Source organism: Pipra filicauda, unplaced genomic scaffold, assembly GCF_003945595.2.
Source record: "Pipra filicauda isolate LSUMZ 115617 unplaced genomic scaffold, ASM394559v2 scaffold122_size2191957_pilon, whole genome shotgun sequence".
NCBI classification, from domain to species: Eukaryota; Metazoa; Chordata; class Aves; order Passeriformes; family Pipridae; genus Pipra; species Pipra filicauda.
In genome coordinates this window covers 816,423-840,354 of record NW_024103685.1, presented here as the reverse complement: position 1 = coordinate 840,354, position 23,932 = coordinate 816,423, and the positions used below count along the sequence as shown (strand labels likewise).

Sequence of the window (23,932 nt, the reverse complement as noted above, 5' to 3'; positions counted from 1 at the left end):
CCCTTTCCAAAAAAAGAATGGGAACAAAAGTCACTGAGCATGAGGATGGCTAGGAAGAGCTGAGGGTTAAACCAAATCCAGCTGCCTCCTAGGAAAATGCAGCATTTCTCCTGAGGCCTCTCTTGACAGTTTTGACAGGTTTATAACAGAGCCAGTAGAGTTTTGCATAGCAAAATTATCTTCATAACCTCTGCAATGCTTGGGTTACCCTGACAGTCTAGACAGCACAGATGTGTCTGCACTAGCTAGTGATACTGCCCTCACCTGCAGCACAGCAGCTGTTTTTTCTATTGATGGCTCTTACTTTGTTGATGACTAATGCATCAAGCTGTTGGAAAGTAAGTTACTCTTCCTCAGCCAGTCAGTATTCAAATATGCAGCTCACATCGCTATCCGACTTATAATTTTTGACCACAGATGCAGCATTTTAGGGGAGAAGGGTCAGACAGAGACCATACTCATATCCATCACTTCACATTATGTTTTTAAGTTCTCAGAGTAAGGGCCAAGTTGCCTTGTGAAGTAGTGCCAGTGCTAAGAATAGAATTTCTTTACTCACCATGTCTTCCTTTCAGCACCCTCCTGTGTGTTTTTTTTCCATTGACAGAGTTCACTTTTTATTCAGGAAAAGGCTGTATCCACCCTCCATCTGTGAGCACGCATGTGCGTGTTTTCCTTCTCATAACTTCTCTTCGTGAGATAATGGGTCTAATAGTTGCCTTAGTGAGGTCACACTGAAGCTCAGGCTTTCCAGGCAGTCACAAGCAGGCTCATGAAGCGCATGGCTGCAGCTGCTTTGGGTGGAAACAGTTATATGTATGCTTAACCCCCTGGCTCACTCTATACCCTCTCCTCACCCACTGGTTAGATGACCTAAAGATTTCCCTACAAATCAATCTGGCAAACAAGACAGGTTCTGTTCTTGAGAACGAGACATAAATTTTTAGGGACATTCTTGGTCAACAGCAGATGAAGCTGGTTCTTTTTGCCATCAAGGACCATGTAATCGACAGCTCTTCTGACATCAGAGACATTTGGGCTGAAGGTCTGATTAAGATCCAGACCATGCTGTTATACACAGAAAGAAACTGAAGCCAGAGTCTTGAAATACTTGCAAACATAAACATCATACGCCAAGCCCACCCTGCAACAAATCATGAGCAGCCTCATAAAGGCCCTTTACAGTCCCTGATGGACACGATGTAAGTGCTGAGTAACCCAAGCAGCCCCTCCTCAGTCCCTACTTGCCTGCCCTGGAAGCTCTACATGCACCCAGCTGGGCACACTCCAACCCTCCTGAGGGTCTGCCACTGCAGGGAAGGGGACAGTGATGCTTTTCAAACTGTGGCATCAAGACTTGCTTTATGTTCTTCAAAACCCGCATGGACTGCACTGCTACAGTTTTGTGTAAGAACATTACAGTCACAAGAGAGGCATCACATTAAAAGCAACAGAAAGAAAGTAATGTGATCGTGACTTTCTGGGGAGGAACGTTAAGGGCATTAGCTACCTTCATTACAATTATATTCATGTTCTTCTAAAGTAGGGTCAGACTGATATTTATTATAGGACTCAACCACCTTTGCATGTTGTAGACTATATAGAAACAGTAGAAGCCAACTAAGATGCAATCTAAAAACATCAGGGGAGAAAAGTGGGTAGAGCTAGTTATTTCAAAGTGTCCTAGGAAAGCTAAATAAACTAAACATATACCACAGGCATGTGGTTTTGGTTGCCTTTTTTTTTTTTTTTTTAAATAGAGTGATTCAAAACTATGCTATATTAAGATTTATCTAGAAAGCTTTCTGGAACAGTGATCCTTGAGGGAAGCATGTGTGCCATTACAAGTTTTGTTTATAGGTTGCACTGTAACATACATGAAATTGCATTTCTCAATCACCTTCAGGGATCCCCCAGAGGTTTTTTCATAGAAACCATCCCTCTCTTCCCCCCTACTTCATATTCCCTAAGTCAGAATGCTGTCTTTTAAAAACCATTTTTCTCATGCTTAGGTCATTTTGTTTTCCCCTCTATAGTTTCTCCACAGGCTTTCTTGAAAGAGGAATAGAGTAGGGCAATTTGATGCTGAAGGTTATATTTTGTCCTATCATTTCATTCTACCTTTTTAATTTACTGTATCTTACACAAACAAAGGAACTCCTTTGCAGAGGAGGATACAGTCTGTCACTTAAGTGTGTTTAACCATGTATCTTTTCAAAATATTTTTATCCTGAAACTACCACCATCTGGAAATAGTTAGCATGGGAAAACAATAAAAAGTCCATCTAAATTCACAAGAGTTGTTGCCTGCAATACTTCAAAAAGAAGATTAGTATCCCCGTTCATTTATTGATTCTACCAACACATAATGTTAAGTCATTTTTAAATCCAAACAGTTTGGAAAGCTCCTGCTGTTGCTTATGTGCTAAAGCCCAAGCTGAGGTTATGATGTTTGCCTTGCAGCAACAAATGCCAATTTGCACTCCATAAAGCATTGTACACAAGTTGTACTGTGACTGTAGATGGTCATAGGACATCTAAGGAAAATACAGATAGCTGAATCTCTCACCTTAGCAGGCATAGGGAAAAAGCACACTGCTTTCTACTCACTTGAAATTCAAATGCATTAGTAAGACTTTTTTTTTTTTTGACCAGGAGAGTTTATGGGTCTTCTTTTTGTTGTTTTTAAATGGTACTGTGTTCTTCTCCAGTTGCCCTTAAGAGCATTCAGAGCGCACACAGCCTAGAGCATGTACCTCAGGAGTGACATTTGTTCAGGTCTTGAAAATGATCCTGTTCCCAGAGCAGTCACTGTGAAGGCATACATTAGACATGAATGGCACATTTCATTAAAAAAGCATTTTTAGCACAGCAAGGTTGTAGCCTCAAATTTCAGATGTTTTTGTATTTCCCTCTTAACTTCAGCAGCATCAGTGGTTTCTGACATGAGAACTTCTTTAGTACCTTGGTAACATTGTAAGAAAACAGAGTTTAATGATTTTTCTTTATGATTCCACTTGGCAATAATAAATTCACAGCTCTGCCAGTACTGTATTTTACACAATACTCAAACTTCTATCTCAACTGGAAGGGCAGTTTCAGCCCTCATACCACACTTACATTCAGTGTCCTTTGAGTTTGATTGGTTTTATATTTGAAATCAGGGCAGAGTGCTTAGTCTCACAAGGGGCTCAGTGCCGTGGACCCAACCTAACAAGTTACTTTAGCAGACCACGTACTGGCTTAGAAGCCAGAGCACTGAGCACCTTCCAGGATTTAGCTGGTAGTCTGTGGAAGAAACAGAGGTATCCTCAGAATGTTTTCTTTCCTCTGGTGGATATCTTTTCTATTAATGAATACAAGTACATATAATAACTCAGAAATAAAGATACTTTTAAAAACAAATGGCATCTCTGCCTTCTCTTTTTACATTAGGGGTACATTGGGTTATAAAATTTGTTTACTGTGGCATTGTGTCCTTTATTGCAAAAACATGTACCTGTCTCTTATCAGTAGGTATTTGCTCAAGCAAACATTAGCTCTTCAAACAGCAGCTACATTGAAGTAGCTGCAGTTATCTCAGCTGCACCTCAATCAGAGCAAAGCTTTTGCTTGCTTCTTTTCTAATTCTTGTTCCTTGTACTTCAAGAGAGAATAGGCTGAATTCAAAGCTTCTAAGCACACCAAAGCAACTTCACAAGCAGGAAAAAGAATTATTTGGGCACATAAATCCTAGTTTATTATTTTAAGACTCCGTAAAAACTGTCTTTGATGGTTAATACCCTACTTGCTTCAACATCTGGTAGAAGGGCAGAATAGTCTATTACTATTACCCAGTGATGAAGCTTTCCCAGTTCACAGGACTTCTCTCTAGGTTCAGCAGGCCAGTTTAAACAGGTTTATAATGATGCTCTTTACCTTCTTTACCTCTAACTGACCTTCTCCTTGTGTAACTTTTTTGGCTGCATCTGACTCAAACTGTAGACACCATAGCCTAATGTCAACAAGTGCTGCAGGAATCAACACTTACACCTTAGCCACTGCATTACAAACCAAAGAAAGCTGGCTGTCAGACAAAACTGCTCCAGCCAAGAATCTGTAGTCCTTCTCTCTTCATGTACCAAGTACCATACAAGACAGGAAGACAGAGGAGCCAATGAAGCAAAATATAGCCCACCTCTAGACTGGCAAGAGAGCTTGAACACAGCAAGACTCCCCTTGCTCTCCCCACCCCAAGGTTCCCACAGCTGTTCAACATTGCTGTGTGGGGCTCCTGCCAAACAGGTGTCTCTGCCTCCCTGAGGGCTGGTAACAAATGACTATTTGAGTTCAATTTGTGCAATGGAAACTGTTTCCATGACAAGCATAAGTGAAATATATGCAAGCAACTGGTTCTGGGATCCCAAAGCCCACATGTTTTCATAACCTATACTGACAAGCCTTAGCCTTTCCACAGAGTCGGTCAGTTCAATGATTTCTTTGTTCCTCAGCTCATGAAACATGAGTTGGCAACCACCACCTTCACTAAGGCAGGTCCTCCTCTAAATCCCCTGGTTTGGAGGCTCAAACCCAGGTCTGCTCAGAGCTTCAAGTTCAAGAGATTATTAATGCAAGAGAACCACTGCAAAAAGCTTACACATACATTCCTTCCTTATGCATAATTTAAATACTGTCAACACTTCTTTCTTTGCAGTCTAGTAATTCCTATATTAATCATTCTGCAAATCAGTTTAGTACTGAACAGAAGAATTGCATCATATTGTAGCAATTTGACCAATCCTAAACTAAAGCTGCCAGAGGTTGATTATTTAACCACACACTGTGATATATTTTTAAATTACCTGGTGTTTTACGTTGATCATGTATGATCAGAGCACTTCCAGCTTTGCAATACATTCCTCACGTGTGAGAGGACCAGGAAAGACAGCTTGAGAAATACTTCAGACTAAGACTCATGTCAAGTGTTCCTTTAACACATGTTTAGGAACCAAGTCTGTACATTAAGATGAATCAGCATCTTAGTATATGACATTTGACATTTTCTAGAGACACTGGAATATCTCTTAAGCACAAGGTGCATTACTTAACTCTACCCATCTGTGAAAGAAGGTTCACTGAAGTCCTTTGGGTAGCTGACTAGAAGGTGTCTGTAGGGGATGGATATAACAATATCTACAGGAACCACACCAGCAACATTCAGGTGCAAGAACAGACTCTTGAACACTTGATTACTCTTCAAGTCATGCTATCCGCATGTTATGCTGACTAGCCATCAGTTTACTTATTTAAACAAGTAGTTATCTATATCACAGATAGTGTTTTCTGTAACAGCTGATAGTAGTTTATCCAGGTGTTAAACTTAATACTGCTCTGGCACTAATACAGTCCTGCTTAATCTCACAGCTCAGATACGCAGCTTAATAAACCATTTATAGGTATGGTTTTGCTTGTGGGTGACACGACTTAAGCTTTGACACTCCATTCAAAAATTCAGAGTAGCTACACAAGCAGTGCTTCATTTAAAATGCACTGAACTCAAATTCCCAGAATTATTGTAAGACCTTCTCCTAGACAGACTTTAACAGTCTTTCCCCAAATTAAAACTAATATGCAACTCAATACTTAAAAAACTTCTTTATTTTACTCTTAGACTTGGCTTCCAGGGCACCTTAAAAATCAGTTACACAACAAAGATTGATATTGCAAAAAAGTGGAGGTGCAGTTCAAAAAAAAAAAACCCCATAGTGTCTTGAAATATAAAAATATATATTCAAATTATTACCTAAGAAGAGTGTACCACTTTTTCTGCCTTAAGCTGGTCCTGCCAGCTTTTGGGTCATAACTCCTCGCTACAAAGCTCAAGAGCTCACAGTGGAAGGAGCATCTCCAAGGTTCATGTCACAGGCATGATTCATAGCAAACTGCTTTGCTGCAGCACATGGACCCAACCTTAAGTTTTCTGAAAGTATTCCATAGTTTTCCCTTGAGCAGTGGTCAAAAAGCATCCAAACATCTCCTGGGAAGCATAGGTCATATATACAAAGCCATCTTCATCTTTGTAGTCCCTGTACACTTCTGCCATTGTCAAAGACATACTGGCCAGGCTTTTGTTGTTCACCAGCAGGTAGAAAGCTTGTGTAGCAGTTAGAGCCATCCTGCTTCTAATTGAAAAAGGGAGGAGAAATAAAGGAATGAGCATTAGCAAATGTATTATGGTTTCAACTTCAGTCTATGAAATACATTAAGCAAAGCAGTTTGCATTAACTATATACAAGAAATTCTGCATAAAGTCATTTTGTGGTTTAATGTCTCCATCAGCAGGAAGTTAACTATGTTTGGAAGCCGAAAGGCTTGTGCTCTGGGGAGAGGCTTACATGGTTAGACTATGAGTGCTACTGGGCATGGGCTTTGAGTTCACAGTTACCACGGAAAAGCTCAAGTAGAACCTAAAAGCTTCTGCAGTACAGATTTTGTAAAGGATTCCAGCAGCAGTCTGTTACACTTACTATAAAGTCTACCTTCAAAAGAAGAGTCCTTGTCACACACATTACATACAAGGCTCAGGATCTAAATTGTCCAAGAGCCAAAAGCATCTTTTACAGAAATTATAGTCTAGAAAGGTCTTTTCCTACACTTTAGGAAATGTGCTGGAAAGCACACAGCCTTCATACTTTGTCAGAAAATAACAATATTTTGGGAGACTTCTTCCCTGTAACATTTCATTAAAATCAATTTAGAAGCACATTTCATACCACTCACATGTAGGAGTGCTTTGAACTTGAGCACATTCAGCTAGATGTAGCAAGAGAGCAAGGCAGTGGCAGTCATAAGCAGAACAAAATCACAGATCCCCAGTACCAAGTCCATCAAGCAGGAAGAAAGCAGAACAGGAGTCTTTATGCACTACAGTCAGTGAGAAGACAGAAGACTTTAGGATTCAAAAAAAGCATAGACCCCATTTTTTCCCCAAATGCACCTGTGAAAACAACTGTTCATTTTCTTTGAAAAGCTGCAAGAAAGGGAAGCCATTACATTATTAACACCTTTATCCTCCTCCCTACCAAGGCAAGCAAAATGTCCCAGCACAGCGCCAAGAAACACCTGGCTGGAGAGCAGCAGCCAGCCCCAGCTACCCACCTGATGATGGTTATGAACTGTGTCATGGTCAGCTCCTCGGGAACCAGAAACTTGGTTTTGTCCAGGAGAGGAAGGTATTTCTCTTTATGGTATCGCTCAACAATTACCTGTTTTAATTAGAGCCATAGTCAGCAAAACATAAAACGTCCCCTCCCCTCCCACATTTTAGAGAGAGGTTCCCAACGCTACGGTTTAGAATATTGGCAAAAACCTCCGAAAACAAAATAGAGATTTACCGGGATTTTTGTTGGGAACTTCGCCCGGATTCCTGCTACTTCTTCCAGACGGGTGGCTGTGCGGGAGAGGAGAGGAAAAGAGAGGAGAGTTACGCGTGGGCGCGGCCCCTCCGCCCCCACTCAGCCCCTCCGCCGCCCCTACCGAAACTCTTCCTCAGCTTGAAGGGCCGGGCCGCCATGGCCCCGGGCGCCGCCTGCATCCTCCCTTTCCTTCCTCCCTCCCGCTGTGACTCCCAAAACTCCTGCAGCCACCGCCGCCCCGCGCCTCTTATGGGGCCGGGGCCGCCGGGGCCGCCCCGCCCCGCCCCGGCGGCCGCACCCGGGGCTGCGGGCAGAGCCCGCCCCGCTCGGCCCCGGGGATGCGGGGCGGCCCTGAGTGGCGGCCGTGCCTCCCGCTTCCCGCCTTCTTCCCTCGGCCGCCTTCCTATCCCTCGTCCGACCGTCAGCTGGGCGCGCAGGGAATGTGGAAGTGCCGACGGTGAGCCCGACTCTCCCGTCTGCCCCACGGCGTCCCTTCCGTGCGCTGCTTTGTGTGATGTAAATTATCCAAACTGCGAGATATTTTGCGTACAAGGCAATGTAATACTTTGTGAGAGGTCTTTGACTACCCTGCGGGGTGGTTGGAGGGTGAAGCTTAAGGCTGGACTTCCCCCATCTGTCTTCCCTTTCCATATGGCCAGGCTTCTTCATACCTACAAATTGCTCTTGAACTATTTGGTAAAAAAAAAACCGGCAAAACCGACAACAACAACAAAAACCAACCACACCCTTTCCTCTCCCCCGCCAAAAAAAAAAAACCAACCAAAAACACCATGTCGTTTTTCATCTCAGGCTACCAGATTGCTTATTTTCTGAATGACTTGGAGAGCTAAGTTTTAACTCTCTTTGTCTCTTAAGACATGGTTGTCATTTTAAGGGTTTCCAAGCAGACTTCAGGTCCGTCTATTTCCTAAATACAATGAGACAAATTCCTTGCCTTTTGGATTGCTTGTTCACTTGCTTTTACTTCAGCTGTCAAGATGGCTTTGCAGTCAAACGTAGCTCAACAAGGACTAAAGTTAACTCCAGCCTAGTTGTAGTTTGTATAAATCATCTCAGTGTGCATCTGGAACTGATCCCCATTACTCATTTGCTTCGCTTATCCCCTTAAAATACAGGAATTTTCATTTTATTTGATCTATCATTTTGCTCACTATTTATTTGGTGTGGCACTTAGGGACATGGTTTGGTGGTGGACTTGGCAGTGCTGGGTTAATGGATGGCCTCAGTGATCTTAGAGTCTTTTCCAACCTAAATGATTCTATGATTCTACCAGGCTAAGGGCAACTGCAAGTTGCCAGGTTTATGAGTTGCAGTTTATGAGTTATGGGTTCGGCTGCTTTTTCAAGGCAAAGTCAATGACTGTCACCTAAGATAATTTTGAAAAGGAACATCTATTAAAGTGAGTGTGCACTATGTATGCATATGTCATGATTTTCAACCAGCCTGTGCAGAAGAGAGTCTTCAGCAGCTGAAATTGTTAATGCTGCTCAGCTGCCCTTTTCTCTCGATCTGGAAGTGATGAGCTTTAGCCACAGCACGAGCTCCCCCACGTGGCACCACAAATTTTATTGGGCAGAGAAGATGCTTTGCTTTGAGGGATTCATGAGCAAGAGCTCTGAACTTTGAGAAAGGATTTGAGCCTACGCTGGAATGGTTTGGATACAGCTCGTCCTTATGAGTAGACCTCTGCATCAGGGCAGGTAAGCCCAGGAGTTTGCTTACGTAGCTGGGTCTAGCTTAAGCTCTTTGAGTAGAGATGAGGTGACAGACTGGGGAAGCATGAATGAAGGAGTATGTGTGCCACAGAACTGACATCATGCCATAACTCAGTATGGTGAGACGTATTTAAGAAGATGAAGGAACAGAAGAATAACTTGAAGGGTAAAGAAACAGAATGGACAGCACAGGAACAAAGCCTGCAGAAGGATGTGTGGAGGTCACAGTGTGTTTTCTTTGAAGTGGTCAACTGTGGTGCTTTCCAAAGCTGTTCAGGAAGTGGACTGGTTCTTCCACACGTTCCTGCTGGTTTCTGCCCAGTAGATCCAGTAGAAAGATCTGTGATCCATTGTGTGTATAGGAGAGGGAACATGCTACACCAGTGCTCTGCTTTCTGTGTCACCTCTCACTGCAGACGAAGTACAAAAGCATGGCTCCATACAAGTATCAGGACCCCTGCTCTCAGGGAGAGGTGGTTTCTTTTCATAATCATAAGCTCCTATAGCAGCTTCTAGAGAGAAAAGTGAATACCTAATAAGAGGATGAGGCAAAGAAGATGAATTTCCAGCCTGGCAATCAGCTGCAGAACTAATGTCTGTGAGAGCTAAGAGTGAGCACAAACCATGGCTTTAGTGAGCATATGCTAACTAATAATGTAAACATGTTACCTTTCCTGGAGGCAGAGAGATTGGGATGTCTAACATGTGTCTGTATAGCACGTGCACTTGCTCCTGAGTTTCAGACCTAAATGTGGAATTTATTCTTAATTCTTTCCTTTCCCTTGGAAGTTTTTCTCACATGCACATAATTAATGAACTGATAGAGCAGTTTTGTGTAGAGAATGGAGTACTTAGAGCACCATACAGAAATGGAAATGGAAGGAACAAAGTGAATTGTTAGTCTGTTTCTACCTGCTTGAATGTCCAAAGCCAACACTTATAGGCATCCTGTAAGTCCCTGAATATTAAAGTACAAACCCAGAATTGCATATCTTATCTAGTCCAGTTTCACTGCCACATTCATAGCCTCTTCTGAAGTCCCAGGTTGGCAGCTGGGTAACGGAATTCTCACATATATCCATTGTCTCTGTATTGAAGTGATCTGTTCTGCAAGTGCTCTCCAACACTCAGATGTGTCCCAGGGACACAATGACATACCCAAAGGCAGGCATCTACTTTTTGCAAGTGTTGTGAGACTAATAGCGCTGCTTTCTGGTGGATCTGTGAGCTACTGTGGAGATGAGGATCAAGAGCTGCCTACATTAACCAAACAACCAAGGTAGTTTGATCAGGGCTTTAAAGTAGTATGTGTGAGTGCTATAAGGCTGGCCAAGCTTTTTCCTGTTGTTTTAGCATACAGCTAAAATCTGGTAACTGCACTGCATTTTACCTTCAGGAGCCTCGCCAGTGCTCTCTGATGCTCCTATGCCATCATGAGTAAAAGCCCTGTAAGGAGTCCTGAGCATGGGTTAAAACAAACCACCTGGCTGCCTGCCTCTCCTTATGGTTGGGGGGTGCCTCCCCAGCAGGCGCAGCTTGTGCCAGTCCCCAAAAGCTGATCCCTTGCTTGGCTAATGCGCAGACCAGTGGCCAAGGACAGGCAAGGAGGCAGCGCCCTGCCACTCTGCCACCAGAGCAGTAACATCCAGGACTTTGGTAAGGTGAGGGCAGTGATGTTTTAAATAGCCAAAGCTTTCTTGCCAGAGCTCAGGAAGCAGGGATCCCAGCCTGAAGGTGAATTGAAGCTTGTTAGTCTGTCCTGCCAAGTAGCTGAACAGTGCAACACCTAATGAAGGCAAACCCAAGGGTCAGACTTAGTCAGAAAAACTCAATAAATGTAAAAATCTGGATGGCATTAGAAGTGATTCATGTTCCAGTGGAAGAGATTTGCTCCACTGTTACACAGTGAAAAGCACTCTAGTATGGCATGAACTGAGATTAGCTTTTTTCTTTAAGTCAGTATGCAAGTGCTACTGAATTAATCCAAGTATAGCAAAACTTGGATGACAGATGGGGCTTTGCTCTGGCTATAAATTCCATCCAGCATTTAATAATCTTGAACACAAGTGGATATGTAAGAGAGGCAGAGGGATTAAGTATAGAAGGCAGAAAACAGTTATCTATAGACTAACAATTTAAATATGAATGATACAGTGCTAGAGGGACTGAGATTTATTTATTTAAGCAGCCTAACTAAATAGAAAGAGAAATTTCAGCATGATGTTCTAGGGAAAAAATGTGATGGCAGAATGAAGGCTTATTTTATGCACTGTGAAAGCCTGTGAAGTTCTACAGTATTATGCATAGTTACATTAAATACATGGTTTCACAGGGGTTGTCTGTAAGTAAAAGTAGTCAAGAAGAGTTTGATGAGCCCTCAAGCAGTCTGGCTCAACCAGCCAACTTAATGGGCTTTAAAAGGGCTATCCTGAATATTTGCACGCTCCCTGAACATGGGTAGTTACAGATAGGGAATCCTTTGCTTCCTTCTTTCCTTCTGCAACTCTGGGTCTGTCTATATCTCCTCCTGTGATACAGAAGCAAACCCACTCTTGTGGATAAGTCTCAAGTAATTGTGTGCCAGTAACTAAATTACTGAATTCATAAGTCTTTATACCAAAAGGCTAGCTGGAGTACTGTTATGTTTAAGGGGATGCTTAGTACTGTATCTCTGATTTTGATCCAAATTCACCCACTAATAAGACTCAGATCATGAACCTATCTCAAAATGCTAAGATAAGTTCAAAAGTGGTATTTCTGGGTTGATTGGCTAGACTTTATATGTATTTTTGGTTCTTTTTCTCCTGATTTTTTAACCCTTACACTGAACCTAGATCATAACTCTGACACCTTTTTGGTGTAGCCACAAGGATTAGATGTGAATTATGTTACTTTTAAATGAGAGACTACATGACTGTGTTGCACCAGAGCTTGAGATTCTCATCTTAAAATGTCTCTTTTGTAAAAGAAACTTCAGTTAGACTCATTTAATTTGTCCTCTTTCTTACCTTTAACTGTATGCCTGGTTTCAGCTCATTGTGATGGACTAGTTTCTTTACACTAGTTTTTCATTTCAAGTGCACTAATTGTGCTTTTCCTGAGTGCTCTATCTTTCATATCAAGATTTTCTTTAATTTGTTACATTTTCAACCATACTGAAATAGCTGAGTAGGCTGAACTATAGTGAGGTATCCTCAGTAGCTTTCAAGTTCTTTCACATGGTAAGTGCTTCTGGTTTAGCAGTTTAAATTTTACAAGACTTTGAGACCTAGATTCTCAGTATTTTTCTGCAAGTGTTGCTCAAACTGGTGGTTCTAACTAGACATAAAACCAAAACTAAATCAGTGACTCTTTTTTGAGGAAAGCTGGCATAAGGTGGTAAGCTGTTGGCCAAGGTCCCTGCAAGTGCATCTTTGACTTTGTTTTCTGCTGTACCAGTGGTTCACCAGATTTCTGTCCCACAGAGGCTGAGCTCAAAGTCTAGGAAGATGCTAAAAAGGGAAAAATATATTGCTTTCTTGTTATCATTGCTAAGATGTAATGTATTATTCTTTTCTATCTACAGAAGAACCAGAATTGATGTTGTTGCTAGCCAATTTCCTTGGTTGTCTTTTTGAGAAACCAAAGAAATGTTTTTCCTGTGCACAAGACACATAAATTTTCCTGAAGGTATAGTACTTCAGTTAATGGATTTCCCTTCATAAAATACCATGGCCTTCCATAGTCATGGCTGCTTTACAGCTAGTATTAATTGAATAGTGCTGTTCAGAGTTTCTTGATAACAAGGCTCTTCTTTGGGATTGGGCCTGGTTTATGCATGCTGTTGCTGAATCATTGGCATTTTTTAGGAGAACATACATAATTGCTTGTTGTAAGGGACTGCTGGTACTTCATATGCACACCAGCAACTGTTAATGCAAAAGCATGATAAAAAGGGAAAACCTCCAAATTTAACTCTGATTTGAATTAACCAAGCATCTGATAAATCTGACTTTTTGGATATCTATTATGGGCTGGAATTATGGGACACAATTTCCCTCTTATGTTAATGTGTCTGCTGTTTGACTTGGTAGCACATTTCATTCTCCTTTGCTGGGTTTAGTAGTGCTCCTGCTACGACTACAGATCTCAGTGCTCATGCCTTGGTAAGAGGTGTAACAGCATCACTTGTTCTGCAAAAATGGATATAAAAGTTACTCTTTGTCCAAATATGATGATAATACTGTTTGAAGTGGTTTTCCTTCCACATAGGGTTTAAAGTATTTTGTCCAGGGCAGCTCAGTTGTTTTCAGATAAAACAACTTGGCTTTATATCTAGCTTGTTCTTGTCCTCACTGTTGAGACTCACAAGAATGTGTCAGACAGTGCCAAAAGTATCTACTGGGTTTTGATTTCTAGATTCTGAAAACTAGTTTCTATTTTAACCTTCAAAAAGAGTGTTATAACTGACAGAGAGTAGAGGATTTTAAAAATAGCTTCAACATGTCCCTGTGAAGCTGGCAGCTTTGTTGTTTGACCCTTTTTGTTTGACCCTTCTGGCAGAAGGGTCAAGAGAGTTAAGCTGTTTTTCAGGGTTGAAAGCCTCATCAGGAGGGCAATGCACAGCTTTCAAGAGTGGCTGGGACCCCTGGATACCTCCCTTTTCAGGTGCCTGTTAAAGAGGTGTAATCCCAACTTGGAAATTGTTCTGCCCTTAATGAAAATCTGGGCTCTTAAGGTGCCCACATTTAGGTCGTCAGAAACTGTGGCTCTCGGGACTTTTAAATGCTTTCAGCAGAAATGTCTAAGGCTTAGACAGTTCCAAATCCCAACACTAGCAAAAAAGTTTAAGTGTAAAGGAAAGATTAAGTTCCTGTCCTACAAATTCAAGACCGTTGCTTTGTTTTAGAAATCTTTTTAAGGGAATTTTGTAAAATGTTATGAAAAATGCCAAGATTAACGGATGTAAACGAGAGGGATGTTGCTCAGCTATTTGCGAAGAGGGACCCCTAGATAACTATTCTTGGTGGGTCTGCTGAATTCTGTGATCTTAAAACAAATCCTGGAACCATGGCCAAGCCCCCGAGCCATATCACATGCTTACCTGCATGTAACAAATGTTTTGCAGAGCTCAGCTAATACTCATGTGCTATGAACGAAGCTCTGTAGAAATACTAACAATTTATTAGATATAAAAATGATGACAACTGCTAAGGACTGACATGGGATTACTGCAAATCATAGCCCAAACGTGTACATCAGCAGATACTCCAAATGGAGATGATGAGGTCCAGAGCCTGGTCTTGTCAAGTGCTGTATATGGTCAATGGAGAGAGAGAAAGAGAGAGAAATTTTGCAGAGTTTGGAAAGCAGGTGGCTTTCATTACCTATTTGCTTTCATGTTCCCTATCCTCTTTCAAACAGTGTCTTGAAAAGCAGTGCATTGCTAGTTTTGCAGTGTAGCCAGCAAGAGCTGAAGTCAGGAACAGATCTACAATTGTTACTGTTGGTGACTGTGGCCATACAGTGGTCACCAGCAACAGAGAGTGGCCTTTACCTAGACACCTCAGTGTTTATAAGGGGAGACTTCTCAGAGCAGTAAGAATCCTGCATAAGAAATACTGGTCAAGAGGATTTTTTCCATGTTTTAAATTAAAGATTAAGTAAAGCAGATCTGAGACCTGGTGAAAGTTTCATCCTACATAAAGACACGGATAAACAGGGTAGATATGGTAGATGACAATTGTGGAATACTGAATGGCTCTTGGTATGTATGGTTGGTAACCTCAGGGAGCCCATATGTGAGGATCAAGTGACTCACAGAACTGGTATCTAGGTTGTTCAGGACTAGGTTCCTGATATGGATTTTGTGTATTGTCAGAATTTCCTATCAATTTGTCTGTGATGAAGACTTTTGGAACAAATGTGTAGGATACTGTCATTTTAGTTTCTACTGTGCAGTTCCCCCTAAGTAGCATCACTTTTAATAGAGGACAATCACCAAGTGTAAATTTTCTTCTAGTTTTAAAGAGGATGTCTCGAACACAAGATTGAACCACACTTAGAAAATAGTGGTCCTTCAGAAGAGACCTAAATTTCAAGAGGGAACCACTGGAGTTGCCTGCCAATGTTTATGGACAAACATTAGGTCCATAACCCTTCTGTCAAATGTAAATCCTCTCCCCTCACATGCACGCTTGGCTGTTCACACCAGCATGATGGATGTTTTATGCTGCTCTCTTAAAGTCTCTTGGGCTCAGTAGCCAGAGGTGTTCATCATTAAAACTGTCTCTGCTTGCAGACTGGGATTTTTCCTTCAAACCAAACAACTCCAAGAAGGCTGTGATCAGATTTTAGAAGGACACATTGAACTTTTAGACAGCAAAAGCAAGAGTTGCACCCCCTTATTCTCTTTCAATATATCCTTCAATATTTCATCAGGTGCTTTTCTGAGTTTATAGTATTCTCTCCTGCAAACAGCTTTTTCTTTTCCATTGGTTCTTCATCTTTTTACATCTACTTGTGTGAATATTTGTATCATGCTATGCTGAATTATGTTGAATAGTATCCTTAAATACAAATAGTGGAGTGTATTTCCATATATCACTAAGAGCTTAGTGGGAAACCAAGCTAGCTTTGCAACAGCTGAGGCATTCATTTACACTGTTTTTTTTTTTCTGGAAGATCAAACCAAGTTACTCAGACTCACTCTTGCTGATTGTCCCTTATGTGGCATTGGCTCCAAGCAACTGTTAAGTGCAAAAGCTGAAAATAAATGTTTTATTAACACAAGAACTCTTCTTGCCTTTGAAATTTCAATATCATCTGTGACCTGAGTTAATTCTGTTCTTGTATTTTCTTTATTGTAAGACAAGAAGTTGTAATCACATCAGACATTGACGGGTTTTTTGTGTGTATATCTATATATATAAATGTTTATTAGTATATATGATTCTAAGAATATACTTATAAACACAGAAACATGTATATATGTATTTTTTCTTTTCCACTGTAGGTTTGTAGTCAGATACAAACAGTGGATTAAATAAGTTGCTATGGATATAAATGATACTAAATGATTAAACAGCCCAGCTGTCTGTGGTCAAATGCAGCATCTCACCAAACACTTCTCCAAAATAAAAATTCTTCCAAGGAATGATTTATAATTTAGACCTGTAAAAAGGTTTCCTGGATAGCATTTGTTTCCCATGTGTAATGCGGTTTTAAATCTACTTTCTGATCCAACTTTCTGCAGTTGTCTCTGAAATGGGCTTGGTGATGGATGGTGGCAAACTGCCTAAAGATGACTAGATATTTTGCCTCTCTAACATATGGCTTCAGAGCGGTGAGTTAGTGTCTAGCATGTTAATGTCACAAAGTAGAGGAAGCAGAGTGAGGGAGTCACTAACCAAGAATTACTTGAGCTGGACTTACAGAAGAGCTAGGCAGCCAACTGCCCAGTCTGAATCCTCTTCTTCCATGAACACTTAAATCTCTTTTCAGAAGAGATCTTGTTCAAGCAGAACAACTTCTGAGATTTTTTTTTCCCTAAACAGGAGCAGAATCAAACTGTGTTTATAGCTTTGATGAGAAAATCAAAATGTTGGGGTGGGTCAGAGTGAGGCAGATTGTCAATGGGATGGTGAGACATGATCTTGGTCTAGGATGTAGAAGGTGCAGGAGGAAGCCTCTGCCCAGAGGAAGAAAAGTGGAAGATTTTCATCCTTTATTGTTTTCAATGTCTCTTTTTCAGAGCCTCAGTGTCCTATGTGTAGTTAAGTCCCACTCATCATGTTATGGATACATGAAACTGCCTCCCCTCTCTCATGCCAACACAACCTCCAATGTAATGCAGTTTGGTAACTGCTGGTGAAAATATTCTTACCATTAAACCCTGTTGAGCTGGGCATCTTGCCACTTTTGTGTGGCTCTTTTTTTTTTAAGTTTCCCATAACTGCAAGTACAGGAAACTAACCTGGGCTAGTTCCAGCCTGCTGTCTGTAAGCTGGCTATAGTGTTCTGGCACTCGGAAGTGATCATTACAAAATGATACTTTTTCTACCGATGAAGAATTACCACAAGAAAGGTTTGCGTCTTCTGAAGGCTGAACTTTAAGACTCTGGATTAATTTCCTAGCTGTGTTACAGCCACCTTGGGTGCCTTTGGAGCCTCTTTCACTTCTGGTGGGATTTTCAACCTATCTTCAAAAGAGAGGTGCCAATTTCCTCATTTGTACTTTGTGCAGTGATTAGCACAGTATTGCTTTGTCCTCACCTGGAATATACTTCATATCTTGAAATCCAAAGAGAAAGAAGTAGATATTATGACATACTATGCTTAGAATTGGAGAAACCCTATTCTCTATAGAAAAATGATTTTGAGAAATCTATTTCTCCATTAAAAGCTACAGTTGTGCACTGTGACTTGTGCATGTACTTTCGCATCATGGACTAGGTAATTTTTGTCAGATTGCTTTGAGTACTGAATAAGTGCAAGGAGACTGAAATCTATTCAGAAAAGATGCAAGAGCACAATCTGTCAAGTTAAAGGTTTACCATGTGTTGTTTTTGGTGTTTTAACCCAATGTTTCATTTACGTCCCTGGTTATCAGAAGGTCTTCCACTCTGATATGAGACCGGTGTGAATTGCACACGTCAGTGATGCTCCTGGCTGACCTTCAGACAACTCAGTGCAGGTTTGAGTCTCTCTCCCTCAGGTGTCTTGCCTTTATTGCAGCAAGACCCCCGTCTCAGTCCAGTCCCCCTTCCAGTTTCCAGCTGTGGCCAGTACAAATGGCCATATGTAGCTAATGTAAATGGACTGTATTTGAACTATGCATTCACTACCAAAAATGTTAAGAACAGGCTACAGGGCTACATGGACCTTTGGTCTGACACAACGTTTTTTGTCCTAAAATTACTAAAATGTTTAAGGTAGAATATGAGAACATGAAATGATACTTGTCCATCCTCTGCCATTTGAAGCATAATAATTTCCTGAGCTGGGCGGAAGTACTTAATACCCTCAGATGTACTTTCTTCTATGACTCTGCCCACTAGCCTTTTTAATTCATGCTGACATAAAGTATTTGCAAAAACATGCTAGCAGTGGTTCCTGCAACTTAGCTACATGTGGTGTGAGGACCCACCTCCATTTGTTCATTCTGAACCTTCTGGTTGTTAGTAGTTTCATCCAATGATCCTTCATTCTGGTACTAAGGAAAGGACAATCATCCCCTGATCACCCAGTTTGACAACCACTCATCTTTATAAATGTTCCTGCAGTGTGAAAACAAAACACTGATTTTATTCTTGGAAATAAGTTTAAATCAAGTATTTTCTACCTTGTATGATCAAGTTAGGCAACAAGAAGTGGCCTGCCTTTTCACAGCTTGCCCTGCTATTTTACAGCTTCCATATAAGATTGCTGATTTAGGTACAAGTTATAGTCCTTTTTTCTAAATTTGAGTGCCTGAGTTATAAGATTTTTGTATATTGTTTGAGTGGCCTTTCAGGGTTATTTTTTTTAAAAAAAGGGAAGGTTGGGGTTTCCATAACATTATCAGTGCTGACTCAGGCACACAAGAAGCATGTCTGCAGAGGGAGAAGGTTTAGTTTTTCATATAAGCTGTTTTTTCACCTCAACCACACTGTGACAGACCAGAATGACAACTCGAAAAACTTCAGGCAGCCTCTGGCTCTGTGCAAACCCTACAGGGGACATTTGTTTGTTTGCCTAATAGGCAGAAAACCATTTAGAGCCTGGGATTTTATCCCCTGCGGTCATTGCACCTCCAGAAAAATATGAACAAAATGCAAGTGTGTTCCAGACTGATTTGGGCTCCAAGCATGCAGTGAGTAATGTTTTTTTTCCACCACATGACAGTAGAAAGTAGGGCTGCAAAAGCTCTGCCTAGCAGAGAATTGTACGGAGGTCTTTAAGGACATAGCACAAAACAATTTTTGTACAATACAGCATGTCAGATCCAAGCTGAAACAATCCAGGACAAATGTGCTGTAGCTCAAGGTTCAGGTATGGTTTATTTAGGATAATTGGCCAGCAGGGTAGTTTTCCCTTTCCAGAGTGCACTGCAAAATCTGAAAGCACTGGAAGTATCATCTTGCAATATTTCTGAGTACCTCTATCAAAATAGCAAATACCTTCAATTTTCCCTGGCTTCATAAAAGTCAGAAATCTGCAGGACCTCATTCTTGTACCAATGAGTCATATTCTTATCACAGACGAGCTGGACCGCTAATTAAACAAAAATAATCCTTTATATCTCCAATAATAATAATAATAACCACCTGTTACAGAACTATATATGTTGATAATGGTTTTAAGTGTGGGGGGGTATTATTTGTATTTTCTTCTTATTAGTGTAAACTGAGTGCTAAAGGCCTGTCTTGTGCTGGGTGCCAAACACACCCTGTAGAAGCGGAGCATCTTGCCATACTTTCCAGCCTGAACAGTGGAGAAGTCACCTGTGTTTGTAAGGGAGCAAAAGAAACAGTAAGATGTCTCTAAGCATTAGGAGGGACTATGGTTTTGGAGTGCAGCCAGGCATCACACTTGAAAAGAGACCAGAAAAGACTGCTGATACAGAGGTATGTTATGGGAGTTTCCATAAATCAAAACTTCAATTCCCACTGTTGTTAGTGCTATGGCAACTGCACAAATGATTCTGTATCCATCACCTTTCTCCTTTGTGTTATGAAAACTGGTGGCTTAGACAGAGCTTTCAGACTAAAAGATTAGGTTTAAAGTTTTTGCATGGAACAAATTTTATTTGTTAGATTCCACATTTTAGAAACTGAAACTTCTTGCACTCAGTGGACTTTTGCTGAGTGTCCAGAGTCCTCAGATAACCCCATCTTCCTCTCCACAGATGTCTGCCCACAGCCATCCCCTGGGAGACTGGCCAGGGAGTCAGGGAGTCTGGGAAGCCCCAGCCTTCAGTAACACTGATACCTGGCTTTACTGTTGGTATTAGGACAGAGGCAGCTTAGCTGAGCTGTTCCAGCGTCTGAGTAGCTTCCTGCTGACTGGAGGACTGCGAAGAATAAAGAGATTTCATCTAATTCAAACTGAAACCCAATTCTGAAAAATGCCAAGCTTCCTGTTAGCAGGAAACCCCCTTTTCTGGCTGTCCTCAGTTCTAACCTGGCTGACTTGATCCTCTCATCTGAACTCACAATGCTTGTGCTTCTAGACTTCTGTATTTTCAGTACAAAGAAAGAGATATATAAAGACAGTTGATTATAATGATTGATGTTAATGGGAAGTGCAGAAGGGAATTACCTACATTTAAATTACTAATCTGTGTCCTAACACTGTTTCTATCTTAAATCACTGGGAAAATCAGACTATATTTTAATAGATGGTATTATATGCAGTTCCAGAAACAAATCATCTGACTACTGTAGTTGGAAGGGAATTTGCTCTTTCAGAGACTAGACAGGTTTTTAAGTCAACAAAATGTATGTGGCAATTTCATAGATTTATACAATGTGTAGACCAGAAGCAAAGGTTAGGTCTTTAACACCACATGTAACACAGGCAATACATTTTCACCTGGTTTCCTGTCTTAAGCCTCTTCTTATATGTCAGCAGATTCTACCACATTATTAGGTAGCTCTTCAGGTCTGTTTTATCTCTCACCGAACTTTCAGGTCTTCTTGTTTATTATGCACTGTGCATGTTTCAAATGTCATCAGTACAGAGAATGCAGTGTATTATTAGATAGTGCAAGATTCAAGGAAATAACTCACTCATTTCCTCCCAACATAGTAACAAGGGTATTAAAGGAGTTTCTCTTCCACTCCTGAACTTCAGACTGGCTGTCAGCTGTTGTATTGTGCTTAGTTTGGTTTGAAAAAGTAATTGAGTTAATTTTTTGTAACTGTAGCTTGAAATTCTGTTCTGTTGGGCCAATTAAATGAGTAATGAAGTGATGCCTTTAGTATACTTCCCCATTAACATTTAGCATATGTAAATTTGAGTACAAAATAGGTAAATTGGGATCAATATGTTATGTCACTTTAAACTTCCTAGATGTTACTAATTCTCACTCAACTGGATTTTTGTGCCTTAAGTTCCAGGATCATCACATAGGAAAATCCAGAGGAGAGTTTTCCCCCAGTACCCTCCCTGCACCATGCAGAAGACCCCAGACAGGGTTTTATCCAGGTACACTTCTTAAGACCACTGTCTACTGTGGCCAGCGTTAATGGCTTTGGTCATAAAATGCCTCTTGGCTCCTTCAAGATGCTCGGCAGGTCAGATAGCAGATCTTAGCTCTACTTGATGCTACACCACCCATTCTTACAGCAAGAAGCTCCTGCAAAGTGAAGGTGGTAGCTCCTGTGGGAGAGGACAGAGACCTTCCACAGCAGGGCAGGAGTAACTGGAGGTGGCGGCAGCGGCTTGCCCCCAGGCCAAAAGGGGGAACTCAGAAGCTGCAATGCTTGCTAAGTTCAGGACAAGCTGGGAGAAAAAAGTGGGGCTGGTAGCACCAGATATCAGTGTCCACTGTGCTTGTCCGTCATGTTGACTAGATTTTCAGCCAAAGATGGAAAGAGGTGAGAGGGCGATGATACAAAAGTTCTCATCTCAAAGAGAGAGGAAGGCACCTTTCAATCTTTTATGGCCAAATCAGCCTTTTCCTAGTGCTTGTCAAACTTCCCACCCCCAATGTGAACACTGTCAGCTTCCAAGGCAAGGACTACTGAGCTGCACTCACCTTTGGCATCCTCCTAAACACGGTCAGGATTTCTTGGGGTTTCTGAAGAAAGTCGCCATCATGGGCACAAAGCAGTATACATGAAGGCCAAAAAATGGCACAGAATGCCAGAGAAAAGATCCAGAATATACATTCTTGTTTAAAGGACAATAGGCTGAATGAAGCAGACAAACATTAAAGGTGCAGAGAGGCATCTCTCAACCCATCTTCTAAAGTAGGGGAAAGATGACACAGAGGAATTTTAGAAATATGTTTTCCTTTGGTGAAGCCTTTCCAGTCATCCAACAGAAAAGGCATTGCTATTTAAGCATATTCTCCTTCAGTCCACTTTTAGATCTGAATGCACAGCATAATTGAACCTCCACAGTGCAAATGGACATGAAAACACTAAGAATGGTTGTGTTTCTGTTTGAAAGAAGATATCAGCCTTCTCCTTAAGTCTGAGGCTACAGCTGCAGGAGCCACAGGCATCAGGTATCCTGGTGGAGGTTGCTAATACCAATGATGATAATATAATCAATAATGATAAATCAACCATGTGCTAAAAAATTACTTCTCATGTGCTGTTTGAAATGAAAATGGTTTGGAGAGTGGCTGTGGACACCTAAAATACTACTTTGCATAGAAGATCTGATGACCCCAAACTGGTTAGTAACCAGTCAGGCTTCACATGGCACCTCAAGGTGAGAGCCACTGTCTGAGTAATAACAGCAAAGTCCTGAAAACAGCTCATGGCTGAAGGCAGTAATGGTGTCCCTTCACATCTGAAATATTTCCATCCAATGTCATCCATGACATCCTGATGGAGGACATTCAAATTCATGTCCTGCAGCCAAGGAAGTCACAGAAGTCACAATGGGAAGAACACCCAGGCACGTGCAGTCTCAAAGTTCCTGCGCTGTGCTGGAAGAGAGGCAGGCACGCTGCACAGTACTGAGCTCTTGCAGTGTAAACCAACAAAATATGAGCACATTAGCACCAAGAGGCAGTAGTCATCAGCTCCAGTAGCTGGCTGGCTAATCAGAGGTAACCCTTTATGTGGAAGAACTTACTAAGTATTTCTTTTTGAACCAATCGTGACTCCCCGAAGGGGAGGTCTTGGGAGCATTTCACATGGTTTTTGCCTTAGGGACTGGATTTATAAACATAGGCAAATAACTGAAAGCACATACATGAGTCATTACTGAGGCACATTACAATTTTTTTGATTTAACAATGCTTTGATTTAGGAAACCCAGAGAGTTGTTGTTGATTTTATGCAGTGTAAATGATTCATGTACTATGTACTTTCCTGGAAACATAAGCTGTCAACATAAAAATCCTAGAAAGCTTTCTTTTTACTCTTGTAATTCTGTCTTATTTATAAAGCCTTCCACTGATGTATATATCATCTTATTTGGAAGCTTAAGAACAGAGACAGCATAGTGGAAAAGGTTCTTTAAGCAGAGGCTTCTGAGAGGCAGAAGAGAGTAACACAAGAATGAATATCAGTCTTTGTTCACTGGAAGCAAATAAAACCCTGGTGACAGTCTCCCTGCCACTGCTCTGCCACTCCTTGAAGCAAGGAGAATAATTCTTAGTGAAGTACACATTTTTGTTGAAAATGTAAAAGGCAAAATACTGAATATAGTACATGTCAGTCATTCACCTTCCTCTTTTATAGGATTTTTTTTTTTATACAGCTCTCCTGCCCTTCCCCACCCCTCCAATATCCATTGAGCTTTGAACTCTCATTTTCCCAAGCTGTCCAATTCCTAGCATTTCCCTGGCTACAGTTTATCTCAGAATTTTGGTGACATGATAATCAGCACAATATTTCAAAATTTAAAAAAATACTTCACAATCCTAAATCACTTTTTTTCCCTAGTAATTTTTAATGTCAGTATTTTCAACTTTATCATCACGTGATTGAGAACGAAGGACTCTTGCCCTCAGGATGTTTGTTAGAGCTCCAAACAAAGCTACGTGACTATATTTGCCATCAGCTCCTGTGTACTTTGCTAATGGGACTGAGCCGAAGGACTGGGAAGCAGCACACTACCTCCACTAAAATTAATAACCATACTGGATACCAAAATCAG

The 23,932-nt window shown here is 41.2% G+C and overlaps 1 protein-coding gene across 1 annotated transcript; it reads right to left on the bottom strand.

Annotated features, from left to right (window-relative positions):
• Positions 1 to 5,649: 5,649 nt before the first annotated feature.
• Positions 5,650 to 7,665, bottom strand: MAP1LC3C (microtubule associated protein 1 light chain 3 gamma). Its single transcript, XM_027750675.2, has 4 exons — positions 7,516 to 7,665; positions 7,374 to 7,429; positions 7,138 to 7,244; positions 5,650 to 6,161 (listed from the first exon to the last, which is right to left on the bottom strand). Exons 1-4 carry the CDS (start codon positions 7,571 to 7,573, stop codon positions 5,951 to 5,953), a joined length of 432 nt encoding a protein of 143 aa, XP_027606476.1. The 5' UTR covers positions 7,574 to 7,665; the 3' UTR covers positions 5,650 to 5,950.
• Between the last annotated feature and the right edge of the window lie 16,267 nt (positions 7,666 to 23,932).